We start from the raw sequence: 15,419 nt of genomic DNA on the forward strand, positions 1-15,419 counted from the left end.
TGTCTACATAAAAAAGGGACTGATGGAAGGGGAGATGGAGGAAGTGGTGTGTCAACCATGTATGTGTGTCGAGTACCAGTGGGGTGGATGAGGACTGTGAGAGGGAGCGGTCGTCACCGTGCAGCTCATCTGCGTCAGTTGGATTTCGGTTTGGGGCTGAGGAAATGGAGTGGGTGGGTGTGGGCATGAATGGAGGTCTGTGGATGTGTGGTTGTGTGGGAATTTGTAGTGTACCACAGATGGGTTGAGCGTATGTGTGTGGGTTTCAGTGTGTGTGTGTGTGTGTGTGTGTAGGTATCTTTTTTTTCTACACTGGCCTTTCCATGCACACCAACATCCTGGCATTCACATTTATACACACTCATAAGTCTGCTACCACAGGAAGGCACCGCTACAAGACTCAAATTACGATGACAAGACATTAATTATTGAAGATAAGATTTCTCGTCAGATTTGGAGCCATTTCAGTATCATGTGGTAGCCAATCAGAGAGCCCTCTTTTTCTCAGTTTACCAATTAGACATGACATTGCAGGGTAAAGAAATGACTTAGAGGAGGGTAGTAAGGAAATGTGATTTCCAGTCGACAGAACGCCAGGGGAGGTCCTCTTATGTTTTAACTATGAAGTAACGGAAAAAGAAATGGATGTGGCAGAAAGCCAAGGTAGGCATAAAAATGGGAATGAAATGGAAAAACAAATAGTTTTAGGCTAATAAAAGATTAGAAAAAAATAAAAAGGGAGAAAATAATGACAGAAGACAAAAAACAATAGCCTTAGGAGAGACTTTTCTTAACTCCACTTCACTGCCATCTTGGCTCGATATGTAACAACCTGTGAGAGGTTGGAGCTGAACCCAGGAGCCGGGAATGTGGTGCAAAATGGTCCGTCACGAAAGGTTTCCCCCAGATGGACCAAAGAAGAAAAAACACACTTGCGTATTTCAACACGTGGCGATCTCTGACAAATACATGGTGGCCTGCGCACACAAATATACACAGAGAGGCTTTATCTGAGCTGGGATCTGCTGTGGTTTGGAGAATCGGAGGAACTGGGCGTGAGCACCTAAGGACCTCTAACCTAAACACAGACACGCTCGTTTGGAAATGGGAGCATGGGCAGATACAGAGCGCACAGCACGTCTCATACAAAATACAGTAACCAAGCAAAAGACAAGCATAGACTAACACACACACACAGAAACAGACAGACAGACAGATACACACACACACACACACACACACACACACACACACACACAAACAAAGCAGGTTCAACATGAATTCACTGCACTCTAAACGCTTAAACTGACATGCATATATTAATATTGACCTAAATGTTTACACCGCATCAATTATCCCTGAACACACACACGCACACATACTTCCCAGACTAAGTTGTAATCCAATCACTATTTCTGCTTATGCAGCATGGACTAGTCCAACAGTGAGCGCACTCAGCAGCTTCCACCTCGAACACACTCCCTGGCCTCGCACCCCCCCAACATACACACACATTAAATTAAAAGACACCTATTTTCATGTCTGCTTACACTGGCCATAAGATACACAGAGACATTTAAACACATATACTCGTGCGTACATACTGTACGCATTACACTCACTTCAAACATGCACACACATAGCTACACACTCTCTGTTCAGTTCACTTCCATCACACTTTCTCTTGTTACACACATCCTCTGTCTGCTCTTTTTCACTTGCACATTCTGTCTTTTACACATTAAAGTACACACATCCGGACACAATGGCCTATACAAAAAAAAAGCCACAGACATACATGCAGCAACACATGCAAGCACACAGAGATGCAAACATGTGGACACACATGCATTGCAGATATGGTGAAATCGTTGCCTTGGCTCAATTTGTAGTTTAGTGTTAGCATATTGTTGAAAGATGGAAGTTGTACCATATGTTATATATGCTAATCATATATAGGGCTGGGCGATATGGACCAAAAGTCATATCCCGATATATTTTGGCTGAATATCGATATACGATATATATCCCGATATTTCTTTTCCACAAAGTGAGAGCAGTTCAGTCAAAGTCAAAGCCAAATATGACATGTCACAAGTAGTTTCATAGAAACCGACTATTTCAGTGAACAGTTGCAAAATCAAATGAATAAATAATAAACAGGTTATATATATCTATACAAAATATCTTCACACTTAGATTTTTGATAAATAATTATCAGTAATTTGGATATAATGACTAAGTGGGTAAAGGCAAATAATAGAACAGTTACAACAGTTTGATAAGTTCAGAAAATGACATCACTTTACTGTAATGCAGCCTTTAAAACCAGGAAAAGACACTTATGGTCATATCACGATATTACGATATCCAAAATCTAAGACGATATCTAGTCTCATATCACGATATCGATATAATATTGATATATCGCCCAGCCCTAATCATGTATATGTACTAACTAAACTGAGGTTACATGTCTTCATTTTCATATTCGCTCCATGCATAAAAACACATGCTATATATTCAAGGACACCCCTTACAACTAGCAAATTCATTCATATAAATTATCATTTGTCCCTCTGTCATACTCCATTATGGAAAATATCCTGGCTCTTGTCTTAAAAAGCCCCTGAGGAAAAAAAGAGAGCTACATTCAAAATTCAAGTGCAATTGTCTGTGGAGTACTCTTCACTCCCCCATTCTCCAAACAGGCAGGCGCTTTAGACGCCTACATGCCACGCAATAGCGGAATAATGAAATTGCATGAAAGAAAGGCGACAGGGCATTAAATTATGTTTATCTGAATGTGTGTACGCGCCACTGCTGTGAGTGTGTGTTTGAGTGACATTAAACATAAAAGCCTGACGGAGAAAAACACTTGACTGAGATTCAACAGATGAGTAATATTCCATCAAACTAATGCAACACTGTTAAGTGTATCTCTTGTGCATAGATACAGTGAAGGCTCAACAAGAGGAGAGTTTTTTTTTTTTTTCGAAAAGTAAAAAAGTGATGTCAATGCCAATGCCACCTTTTACTTGTTCATTTCCTCTTGGTTGACACAGCTTTCTTATTCATCTGCAGTTGGCAAAAGGTGCGCTTAGACCCAAAAAGACGTGTTTCTGTGGTTTCTGAGAGTGTGTAAGTCTGTGTCTGTGTATTACTAAAGATTTACTCAATTGACAGACAGGGAAAAAAAAAAGAAAATTGCAGATCAAAAGGAACTGGCGCAGAGAATTACACATTTATCTTTTAAATACAAGGTAGCTTTAGAAAAGCAAATACACACAGTACTGTAATATCTCCAGTGGTTTAGTTTGGTTTGGTATTTCAATCTCTCTTTCTTTCCCAACCCTGCCTCTGAATTCTTCCTTTTTTCTCCGTGTGTGGTGCGGTGTACGTTTTTCCTGCTCTCGTGATGGCCTCGGCCACAAAACACAGGTGTCAGAAAAAAAGACGAGACAGCCGCTCCTTGGACATTTGCTGAGAGCTTTGCTTAACAAAGTGTTCAAATATTATCCTAAGCTCAAGGATATACACACAAGCATCAAAAGTTCACCTCCCCGCTCTTACTCGCTCGCTCCCTTTCTCTCTCTTTCTAAGCACAGAAGCAGGTGTGGGTTGGTTTCCATGGTGACCCGTCTGTTTAACACAACCTGGGCCGTTGAATTTCTCATTCAGGTGCAGCCGAGTGACAGCTCTGACAGGAAATGTGCTACCTTACACAGTGCCGTGAACTCTGCGATTAAGAAGATCTCGCGTGTGTGTTTTAATCCAAAGGAACAGAGAATGTGCGCATGAACAAAGTGTGTTGATTGACTATTCATTACAGCCACACTAAATATGTGAGAAGTTTGCTGTTGAAGCCATAGTGATATTACTTTCAGAAAGAATTTCTTTTGATTCCAGTTCTACAAAACACGGTTTCAGTTGAAATAGAAAGTTAATTTTCTATTTTTCAACCAAAGTGACTCAGAGCCATAATTCATTGTCAAGTACTGTGCCTTATGGGACCTTTTAATACCATATTCTGTCCCGTGAATGTGACTCAGAGTATGTTAAACCATGGGATATGTATCAGAGGGACTAACAAGGAAAACGTGACCACATCCCAAACCACAAGAATCTGTATGAGTAGTCTAAGTATGTGTTGAATTTCACCATACAGCACCATTCATCTCTCTCAACCCAAATGTTAGACTTCTGCATCACCGCACAACATCGAGGTAGAAAGACAAGCAAGTGAGGGGGGATACTAATCATAAGACCACAGTATACAGGAAAAGAAAAGCAGAGAAAGCAACCTAATGAATGACAAGTAGAGACAACAAAATAGAGGATAATGAAGCCAAACTAAGGCAGAATCAATTTCAATCAAATCAAAAGAATTCAATTACAAAAAAAAACACACACACACACACATAACAAAAGCAGTTGATTATGGAACCATTCCATTAGTGTGTGTCTCCTCCTGTTGTTGGAGGGCTGGACCACAGAGAGCGGTTTTCCACCAGCGCTGTGACCACAGACGGCTAGAGGCCTGGCCATGCCTACCGCAGAGATCCCACTCACACACCAATAAATGCTCACTGTATGACCAGGCTGCTCAGCCTCTCTGGTTCGTAATACTTTTAAGGAAAAACACACACATACACACTTACAAATATACACATTTGCTTTTGTATGCAAATAGGGTTATCGACACAAACTAGTTTGAATATGTACAAACATGCAAAAATGTGCCATGTGGATCCACGCGCACAGACACACACACACACACACACACACACACACACACACACACACACATATCACTCCTCTGCAAAGCTGTGCAGAGAGAGGGAGATAGTGTTATTGTGAGGCAGTTTGATGGATGGACTTTGAGAGGAACCAGGCTGTGGTTAGCGTGGTCATGTCTGGAGCCACTGCCTGTTAGTGCAGCCTGTCAGCTGTACCGTGTAGCTGAATGTCAGCTCTGCCATTTTATTAGAAATTAATGAGGCAAGGCTACAGATCTGAATGTGTCCCTGGAAAACTGTGACAGCAAACACGTCGATGCGAGAGAGACACTCAAACACAAATCCACAGGCACAGATGCACGTTTTAGCTCTGCACACCATTATTTAAGGTGTAACAAAATCCGGTCTTGTGCAATAAATGAGAACAGTGTCTGCAATTTCATCAAATGCATTTGCACTAGAAAATGATAATTGACAAAATCCCAAATTCTTAAATTATATAAAGTCAAGATTAATGTTTTACAAGGTTGGAAATTATGTATTATGATGCTTCTGGTATTTATGACAAATAACAAATCTGAGGGTAAGAAAGAAAAATATTATTCCACATTGAGATTTAAAGGCACTAGTATTTCAAATCGATTTAAAGTTTTGATTTTGTTGGGGTATTTTTATGATTGGCGTGGTAAAGTTGGATTAAAATCTCTAATAGTGGATATAATATTATAAATCAGGGCACATCCTTACTAGCATCAATCCTGTACAAAAAGTCATTACACACTCTACTTTCTCTACTTATTTAACATTTCTGTGTCTCTGCCGCTCCCATCTTCGTCTTCGTGTCCGTCTGTTGTCTATCAGTCTTTCTGCAGAGATGTCCCCCTCATTTGTAACACGACTCTGTTCAGATTGAATGGTGCACCCTTTCTCCATCTGACTGACGAGACTTAGCAGGTGGCGGGACTCATTCATACCCGTGGTTCAGCAATCTGCACCACGTTGTAACCCAAGCCTACATCCCAAACACAGATGCAAAGGCGGAGGGTATTTTTCCTGCGTGCCATACAGTGCTTATGTACACACAGACAAAAATGTACACTGAACACACAAATTTCCTCATTAATCTTTGAGCAAACATACACTGCACTGACAATACATCCTATTGTGGCATATGAGCACACATCCAGTTTGTTTTTGATAATCGTTTCGGTTTAAATAAAGGTTTCCTAAGAAAATAGTACTGTAATTAGGGAACCTTTTATGAACACTGGGGAAATGCACAGCATTCCAAAACACATAGCAACTTGGACAGCAAACTACAGACACATGCAATTGAAAGGTCATAAAACTCATAGATTGTACCAATATTGCAACATGGGTAATGATAACACACTCTAATCGCTCCTTTAGCTTGCCTCTATTAGCTTTAATCACATACAATACCATACCTTAGGTACAGCATGAAACAACCCATCAACAAACAATATCACACTCTCTCTGTATTAGTATGCTGGTGTAAAACTTAAATGAAATCAAGTGACAGAGTTTTCGGTGACTTGATGAATGGCTTTTTTTGTTTGCAAGTGCGTTGTGTCATTGCACAATTATCTGTGTGGCAACAGAAATACACACTTATACACACTTAATTACATCATCTTTCAACTTGTGGTCAGGTATGTGAATCAGTGTGAGGATATGGAATATATTCGGATGTAACATAGGGGGATAATTGAAAAGCAAGCTATGGCAAAACATTTGTTTATACTATTGGAATGTGGCTGTGTGGAAGCAAAGATGACGGTAGTTCAGTGTGTGTGTGTGTGTGTGTGTGTGTGTATGTGTGTGTGTGTGTGTCTAAAGAGAGTTGAAAAGAAGGAGAGCCAAAAGATATGTATCAACTGGGCAGCAATCAAAGAGACAGGAAAAGGAGACCAGCAAAAAATAAAAAATTACACACACACACACACACACACACACACACACACACACACACACACACACCCTACTTGAAGATTGTACTTAGGGTCTGCGGTGTTGTGGTTCCTTGAGAAGCGACCGAGCCGCAAGAGAGGGAGAAGGGGGTAGGAAGAAAAGAACGATGAGAAAGAGAGAGAGAGAAAGAGAGAGAGAGAGAGAGAGAGAGAGAGAGAGAGAGAGAGAGAGACAGACTGGGGCAGACATCTCCAAAGTTGGCGCGTAGGGAGAACACCTTATAATTATCTACATCCGCTATGTCAGCCCAAACCCGCAGAATGGACAGATACAACAGAGAGAAATGGAGAGCAAGAGAGAGACTCATTCACATATAAAAGAATGAAAAGACAAGATACACTGATAAACCAACACACATGCAAAAACCCACAAACAGTCCATACACACACACGCACAAACACACACACACACACACACAAACACACACACTTATTATGGGGCTGAGTCCAGACTGCGTTGAGTGCGGTTCCACACCAAGTGTCTATTTTGAAGGGTTGTAAGCCAATTCCAGATTCCCTGTCTCTTTCTCAGTCTCGCTCTCTCTTTCCTTCTCAGTTCCACCCATCCAGCCAGTGTGGGGTGGCTGCGATGGCATTAGGAGGTCATACAGAAGGCTCCATAATTATCCATGCCGAGGGTAATTATCAGGTTGTTTGACGTCGCCTTTTAAGTATTAAAGTGGTGCTCGCTGCCTCCTTTTTAGGGAGCACAATAGGGCCAGGTTTTGCAGTATCGTGGATCTTCCCCCATACTGTTTGTATTCACTGTGTGCTGTATGTGCACCGACCGACCTTTAGGGGTCAGTGTTTCTCCTGATGGCTACTTAGAGTATTGGAGGGTGCTATAGATGAATTGTGCTCAGGAATGTGATTGTCTGCAGGTATACATCGATTCAAGAGAGTGGGACATTGTTTTATCCTTGCAATTCACATGGTTGTTGTATTGTGGAAGTGCAGCAACAGAAGTGAATAATCTTGACACTACTAAAAGCACTACTGTTTTACATCATTGCTAGGCAATTCTAGGTTATGATGACTCACTTTCAGTAGGAAATCAGGTTGCCATTTGTTTCCGTTAAATATTACACCACTGGTTTCTATTAGTTCTTTAAACAAGTTAGCCTTTGATGAAGAGATAACAATACATGTAATATCTTTGCTAAGCAAGATTATTTTAACTTGGACTTGAGTTTACCTTATGTCTATCTCTCCTTACAGTATGTTCCCGAAAAGCTAGTCTCAAGGAGAAGAGAAAATCATTAACTCTTGTGATCATAGTTCTGTCCCCATGAAGCCAGATCCCTTTAGCCGGGAGAGATGTCTAACTGACCCCACTGGGAAATCATTTACTCTGCACTTGCTGCGCCAGCCGTCCCACGAGGGGTAATTTTATCTACCTGCCTCCATTTCTCAGACATTCTACTCTCTCAAACTGCTCACTCTGCAGTTGTTCGCCTGTCCTTTCCAGCAGAAGACTATCAGTCCCTGGAGGCGTGTCATCAGCACTCATTTGAGAATGATTTCACGGGACCCTGCTTGCATGCTGAGTGTTTATTTGACTGCCCCAAATCACAGGCCCACCTTGTTCTTGCAACGGTCCTACTCCTGGGCCTCAGTCTCTCTCTCACTCTTTGCTTGTGTGATCGTCCCACTCAGGGGCCCAGCATACTCTTTTGCTCAGCGTGTATTTGACTGTCCTTCCCAGGAGGATTCCTCCTTGTCGTTTATTTGACTTAATTACTATGCCGCCTTCGTGGAGGGAGAGGGGATGAGTGACACTTCACTTAACGACCAGCCTCCCTTCCTTATGCGAGTCGTCTAGTGTATGTCTGCCAGCTTTTCCTTCGTTAAAAGCAAATCTCCTCCCCTCCACCGTAACCCCCCACCATGCCTCCATCCCGCTCTTCCTCTCTCCAACCGCCACAGTGTGGGTGTTAACCGAGAATCGTCCCCTGACAGGCATCAAGAGAGCCATCAAACACCTGTGGGCCTGAGACACAAGCGCAGACGCTGTCGAGCAGTGACACACAAAGACATTGGCACACAATACACTCTGATGCCTTTACATCCCATGTTGACTCACACAATGAAATACACACAACAGTGGAAACCGACAGCAGCTTGCAATCGCACATAACTGCAGAAACACTGATTCAACAGCACAATAAAAGATACCGATTTGTGAGCTTATGCATACGTGCACGGGCACACACACAAAACCAGGTGTCTAATTATATGGGCGCATGCCAGACCCGACACATTTTTGCTTCGCTAAAACACACACAAACTCGCACACCGAGACACCACTACACAAACTCGCACACCGAGACACCACTTACAGTCTAAGGGGAGGCAATCACAGGAGAGGGTGTCGAGTCCTCACACCAAGACGTGGCAAGAACATTCACACACACGCATACACATAAACAACAAGGCTTTGATGTACTGCTGGCAAAAAAAAATAAAAAATGATTTTACATACACTAAAGTACATCCACATCATGGATGGCTACTCTTTCCCTGCAGACCTGCTCTATTGGTTGGACGATACACATCCATCACTCGTACAGTCAGTCAATGCAGACTTTGATGCTTGATGACATATCTCTTGTCTAGTATTGTTGTCAGCAACATGTTCACTTGTCAGACTCAACAGTGAAGAGGATCACAAAAGGGGGCAGGAGGGAACTATATTCACATTCTTTAAACAGATGGCTGTGTAAAGAAGGGATGACATTTTCCCATCATGCCTAGAGGCTCTGTTTTGTGTGAACTGACATGATGAAGCCCAAGGGAAAAGATGACTTGTAGCAGGTAAGTTCAACTATGATTCTTTCCAGATTTATTTTGTTCGCATGGTAAATGCATGTCATCGCCCTTTAAAAGCCTTTATCTTGATATGCCACCACACCACAGTGCCCTCAGGACACACTGAAAAAGGCTTATTAAATGTTACAAAAGATTTAGAACAGAGACATTCGCCATACACACTAAGAAGTTAAAAGGGTGATGAAGGGAAAATATACGGTACCAAAATTACAACTTGCACTCCATCTAAAGAATAAAGCGTGTCATATAGCAGGCCTCTAAACATAAGTTATACCAAAACGTCTCGGCTAAAGATAGAAAATGAATTAGAGTGACAAACATCACATTCACCCTCTTCATCAGTGAAATTTTCCCTCAACGTACATTGAAATTATCTGAGGAACCAAAGCCTTGGGTGACAGTCAAACACACAAGAGGATGATGCTAAACAACGGCAAATTAGCCCGTTCATAAATTTTAAGAGGGCATGTTTTATGAGAGAAACGGGACTAAAATAAAGAATTGAGAGACCACACTCCAAGCCATATACTTTCGGTCATGTTTTAGGACAAAGAACCACAATAGCCTCCCTCACTGACATTAAAAAGCAAAAAAACTTCCCAAAATATGCCAAAAATGTTGCCAGTTATTTCTAGCTGAGATGAAAAGTCTGCTATTACAAAGAGCCTGATTTAGTGTAGGGTGTGAGAGAGGAGACAAGACAAGAGAGAGAGAGAGAGAGAGAGAGAGAGAGAGAGAGAGAGAGAGAGAGAGAGAGAGAGAGAGAGGAGGAGGAGGAGAGGAAGAACCGGCGCTCCGCAGTCTCCCCTCAAAATAATACAGAAGGAGAGAGAATAACATGTTTGCTGTATACGTCAAAAACTTACACGTGCACGATATAAAAAGGCACGCGAAACTCCCTCTCATTCCCTCCCAATACAGTCTACTGCACATGGATTATTTAATGCACACATTAAATCAACATGCATGTGTAGTTTTACATTCAAACAAAACTCATCTGTTGGATCCATTTAGGATATAGTAAATGAGAATTTGGGAAAACTGCATGGCCCCTTAAAGAAAGGCTCTGTGTCATGACCGAAGCAGAGTTTTTGGGACAGAAGCCATTAAAACAGAGGCTCCACTGCATGTTCGGAGCACTTAACAGGGCTGTACAGTACTAGCAGAAGGGGACAGCACAAGGGGAAAATTGGTACAGGGGCCAATATATACATTTAACTCCAGGCAAGAGCCCTTCCTCAGCATATGGAACCAATCTGACTATTTGTAAGAAGAATAGTGAATTCTAAGAGACAGGCAGAGCGAGTGAAAAGGAAGGAGTGAGTTAATGGGAGAGAGCAATACAGAAGGTTAAGCAGGGAGTTTGATGCTAGGAACACACCAAGAGGGAGAAAGTGAATGAGAGGGATACAGAGGCAGAAATAGATTCACAGAAATAGAAGAGAAAAAAGGGATATTCAACATAAGAAAGAATGGATGAAAGGAAAAGCATGAAAGAGCACCCACGGGCAAGAAAAATAAACTAGACAAGCTACGTTAAAAGCACCAGCAACCACCGCGGTCCCATATCCTGGAGTCAGGGGAGAACAGAGAATGGGCTTACCCTTGTATGACAGCTTTAGCCTGGGTACGTTGTGCTTGGACTCATCACCTCTTCCCGGCTGCACCGCCCCACACAGCAGCACTAAAATCCCAAACAGGTAATCCATGGTGCTGGAGTGCTGCTGGCTGGCCTCCAGACCAGGGGGCACTCACACCCCGACCAGTGCCTAGAGATAAGTGTCTCCCGCTGGGGTACGCCGAGCCTGGAGAGTCCCTCCACGCAAGCCCTGAAAGTGAAGGCTCCACTGAGGGGAACAAAATCCTGGTTGTGTTTCCCCAGCTTTGAGAGCAGACTGTGGGGGGACCTCTGTAGTGTGAAGTGGGTGGAGGGGTGCCACTCACATGGCTCCCTGTGTGGAGGTCCAGGCTATATAGTCCCTTGGCTTATCTGCTCTCCCCCAGGTGAAGGCTCAGCAGGGCTTCAGCTTGGCGTGAGATGAGAGGAAGAGCCTGTGTAAAGGTAAATCAGATCACTTATCCACAATAGTAAGGCTATCCTTTTCTGGAGAATCTTTTTTTTTTTTTTTTTTTTTTTATCTCTTTCTGTCTTCTGGCTACTTCTCTTTGAGCAGACACTCGCAGCAACCCTCTAATCCTTGTGTGCGGCTCCACCAGACTGCGAGGGAGAGAGAGAAAGAGAGAGAGAGCTACACCATCCACGGGAAGAGAGGGGAGGGGAAGGAGAGCAGCTGAGTGAGAGAGAGAGAGAGAGAGAGAGAGAGAAGGGGAGTGCTGGTGAGAGAGAGAAAGGGGGGCGGGATGACTTGAGAGCAATGATGAAACCAGCATACTGGATAGGAAGTATAGTGGATGGTTAGGTTTTTATAGTGTTGTCTCTTCCGCACTTCCGTTTCTTTTTTTGCTAGTCATCAATTCTCCATTTCCTTTATGCTAATATCTCTTACGCCAAAACTCAAACGAGGCGTTTGCTGGTTTTAAAGCCCCTGCCACTTGATTTGCAGGTCAACTGTATGTCCTGAGGCAAAAGTCAGATCAATGATTGACACACTGAACTGATAGCTCAAAAAAAAATCTAAATTTAATAAAGCAACGTTTCAACTTCACAGAGATCTGTACTAATCTTATTGTGATTCCTGCCGTCAGTTTGTATTTTTTGAGTCAGCATCTGTAAAACATTTTGGATGTATGCAAACTACACTCTTCAGGTCCACGTCCTTAACTTAAATCTGTGCGTGAGTTGGTTATAAAGTTATAGGAGCCATTTTTCTGGTTAACGTTGTTCCATGGTAAAAAAAAAATAAAAATGTGGAAAGTGTTACACAGTCCTCCTCAGTATAGTTTGCCCATTTGTCATGGAACTATAGATGCTGAACTTTTTTAAACTTGTAATTATTTCTTTGAGCACTTTAAGGGCCGTCCATAAATGTTCAGACTGATTTGTTTGCCAATAGAGGCTAACATTAGATGTAAAAACAGGAGTTTTTACATTGTGTCTTCAGGATTTTGACAGGAAGATAATTTGGAAGGAATTTATATGTTACAGCTTTTTCATCATCTTTACAAAAAATATACCATTTTCACATATAAGAGTTCAGTACCGGTGAGAAAGGCCAATAAAGGATCCTCCACATTATCTCTTTAAATTTGCAATGCATTGCGGGTCATATTTAAGATTTTTTTCAGGATATTTAGGTTGAAACATGGGATTGAAGTGGGTTTGGGAGTTTTAAAGAATCAGGCTGGATGACACGGATGAAGAAAAAAAAAAAAACAGTCACAGTCCTGGGAAAAGTTGAGCGAAATAAATCAGGGCCAGGCAAGACAGAGCAAGAGTGTCTAATTTCTATAATAGCCATATCATGTACACTCCAAACTCAACAAAGTAGATTGAAAGGAAGATTACTTAAAAAGGCCTGTTTCTCTTCTTTTGAGTTCAGAATTTACATATTTTTCAGAGAGTTATGAGTCAAGTATGAGTATTGTACATAAATTACAAGTCACAATTTTCCCACAGAGAGTATAGCCTTTGAGAGTGTGTGTTTTTGACTTATCCAGATGAAAACTGCCGGTTGAGGGGAACACATGCTGGTAGTTAACCTGTGTAGTCTGAGACGGATCCTGTATCTGGTTAAGCCATTCACATCAGCAGAGCAGGTCAACAACACTCCCCCGTGCTCTCAACCCCCGCTAGCCCCTGCAGGTGTGTGTGTGTGTGTGTGTGTGGGTGTGTGTGTGTTAGTGGGCACCTCCTGCTTCCTCTCAGAGGGTGAAATAGCAGTGGTGAGGTGATAAAAGCTTTGACAAACAGGAGTGCTGATGTGCCAACTCACACACCTCAAGACACTAAAAGAAAACAACCTGAGAATTGGGCTGGTATAGTGAGTGTGTACTTGTGATATAAGGGTACCCTCATATTCCAGCACTCCCACCGGTGCTTTGTGTTTTGAAACTATTGTTGCTGCATTGTAAAGCATATTTGAACTGGGATTGTGTGTGTGTGTGTTCTATAAAATAATTTCTTTTAGTCGGGACTGTTGGTGTCCTAAATCATTCCTGGAAAAGTTAAAAGAAAAGTTGAATGTGGGACATCTGTATCCTTAAAGGAACACAGTCCTTACAGGCTACTTCCAGTTCATTGGAACTTGGATATTATTTTAATAGTTTTAGCTATCCGTCTTATTGGTAAAAATAACATTGTGCCCTCCGAGATAACTGCTGAGATCTGGAAACACAGCATAATTGCTATAAAAAAAAAAAAGTCTTAGCCAAAGTTATCTAAAAGAGAAAATGAAGGCAAACTGTAAAATGATCATTAGTTTACTACTGTACTTAACATAGTTGAGTGCACCCTGTGTGATGAAGGATTATACTGCATTTCAGGTGCATTTTATTTCAGGTGTACCTCCAAATTAAGTGTTTTAGATAATGTGGCTAAACAGTTCACTTGTTTAAAATCTGTTTGATTGTCTAACTTCTGTTTTTCTTGACTCACCAGACTTTTTTGCAATATCCCCATGTTCCCAGATCTCAGCAACTGCCTTAGTGAGTACATTGTAATTAATGAAAAACTATGGCTAAATCTATGAAAATAAGACCCAGGGTGTAATAAGAAGGATTTTTCTTAAAGTAATGTTGACCCTTTATCTGTTTTAAGTTGTTCTAAATCAATCTTGATGTGTAACTACATGCATCCATGTCTTCCATTGTGCATTTACTTCCACTACAATGGTGCCCACGTCCTTGTCTCTCATCACCCCTTTAGTCTAAACAACCTTTTTAGCTGTTTACCCAAAACAAAAAGATGTGACGACAGACATATGAAAGTACTCCATTCTGGCACTCAGCCTTTGTCAATCGACCTCTGCCTCTCTCCTCTGCTCCGGTCAGCCACCTTTCTCCCATTTATCTGCATTAGCCAAACTAATGGCAGTCTGGCTACCTGCATCGATCTTCACCTGCTGAGTGAGATGTGCTCAAACATGCCTTTATGGCTTGCCCTTTAGGGAGTGTAGCAACAGTCAGACCTATCCTTGCCGATCTATTTGTAACAACTCCCCAGCACCCGGAGTGGCCCTGAGTAATGACGACTTAATAAATGGTGACACGCCGCTGGCAGTGGAACGAGAAGCCCATTGAGAAGGAGCTTCCAGAGGCTTTCAGCGCCTGCCGGTAAAAATAGAAGAGGACATGAGACACCCTGCTTATGAGGACACAGCGAATAGGTGTCAAACAGGTCTGTGTGTGTGGCGAGTGTCAATGTGCTGTTACTGATGCTGTATCTTCATCCGGTGGTATGGGAAGCGCTGTTAATGTTCTGTCTGTGTGTGTGTGTGTGTGTGTGTGTTTGTGTTAAAGAAAATGATTATGGTAACATGACCCTAGATATCTGTTTTACAGAGAACATCGGAAATGTCCCACCCTGTACACACTGCCCTTCGACCTTTCCCCTTCTTTAGCACATGCCTAAAAGGCGGTCTGCTCACCTCCTAACTGACCCAACATCCCTGAGGCCATTGCCACAGAATTAGTAATTGCCGTTTTGGTAAATGACATACGAAGTTCAAGGTACGGACAGCCATCACTTCCTTTACCCCAGTGGACTTCCTCTTCCTATTAACTCCCTGTTCAACACCACCTCCTACTCCCTGTTATGGGAGGTCACACAGCAACCCCTTACTCAGCAAATGACATGTCCAGGAAACATGGATGAGGAAAAGGTGGGAGATAGTCAGGAAAGACGGGCAAAGCGACAGGAAGAACAGTAGCGAGTAGTGGGTGTTATGAACAAACCAAGCCT

At 42.2% G+C, this 15,419-nt stretch overlaps 1 protein-coding gene across 1 annotated transcript in view; it reads right to left on the reverse strand.

The window, feature by feature from the left end:
• The window catches only part of sema3aa (sema domain, immunoglobulin domain (Ig), short basic domain, secreted, (semaphorin) 3Aa), a 32,874-nt gene extending 21,108 nt beyond the window's left edge, over nt 1–11,766 (reverse strand). Inside the window, exon 1 of the mRNA XM_028570624.1 lies at nt 11,163–11,766. Within this exon, the coding sequence (XP_028426425.1) occupies nt 11,163–11,268 (106 nt within the window). The 5' untranslated portion in view covers nt 11,269–11,766. The remainder of the gene's footprint in view (nt 1–11,162) is intronic.
• Between the last annotated feature and the right edge of the window lie 3,653 nt (nt 11,767–15,419).

The sequence above is a fragment of the Perca flavescens genome, chromosome 23 (assembly GCF_004354835.1).
Source record: "Perca flavescens isolate YP-PL-M2 chromosome 23, PFLA_1.0, whole genome shotgun sequence".
NCBI lineage: Eukaryota > Metazoa > Chordata > Actinopteri > Perciformes > Percidae > Perca > Perca flavescens.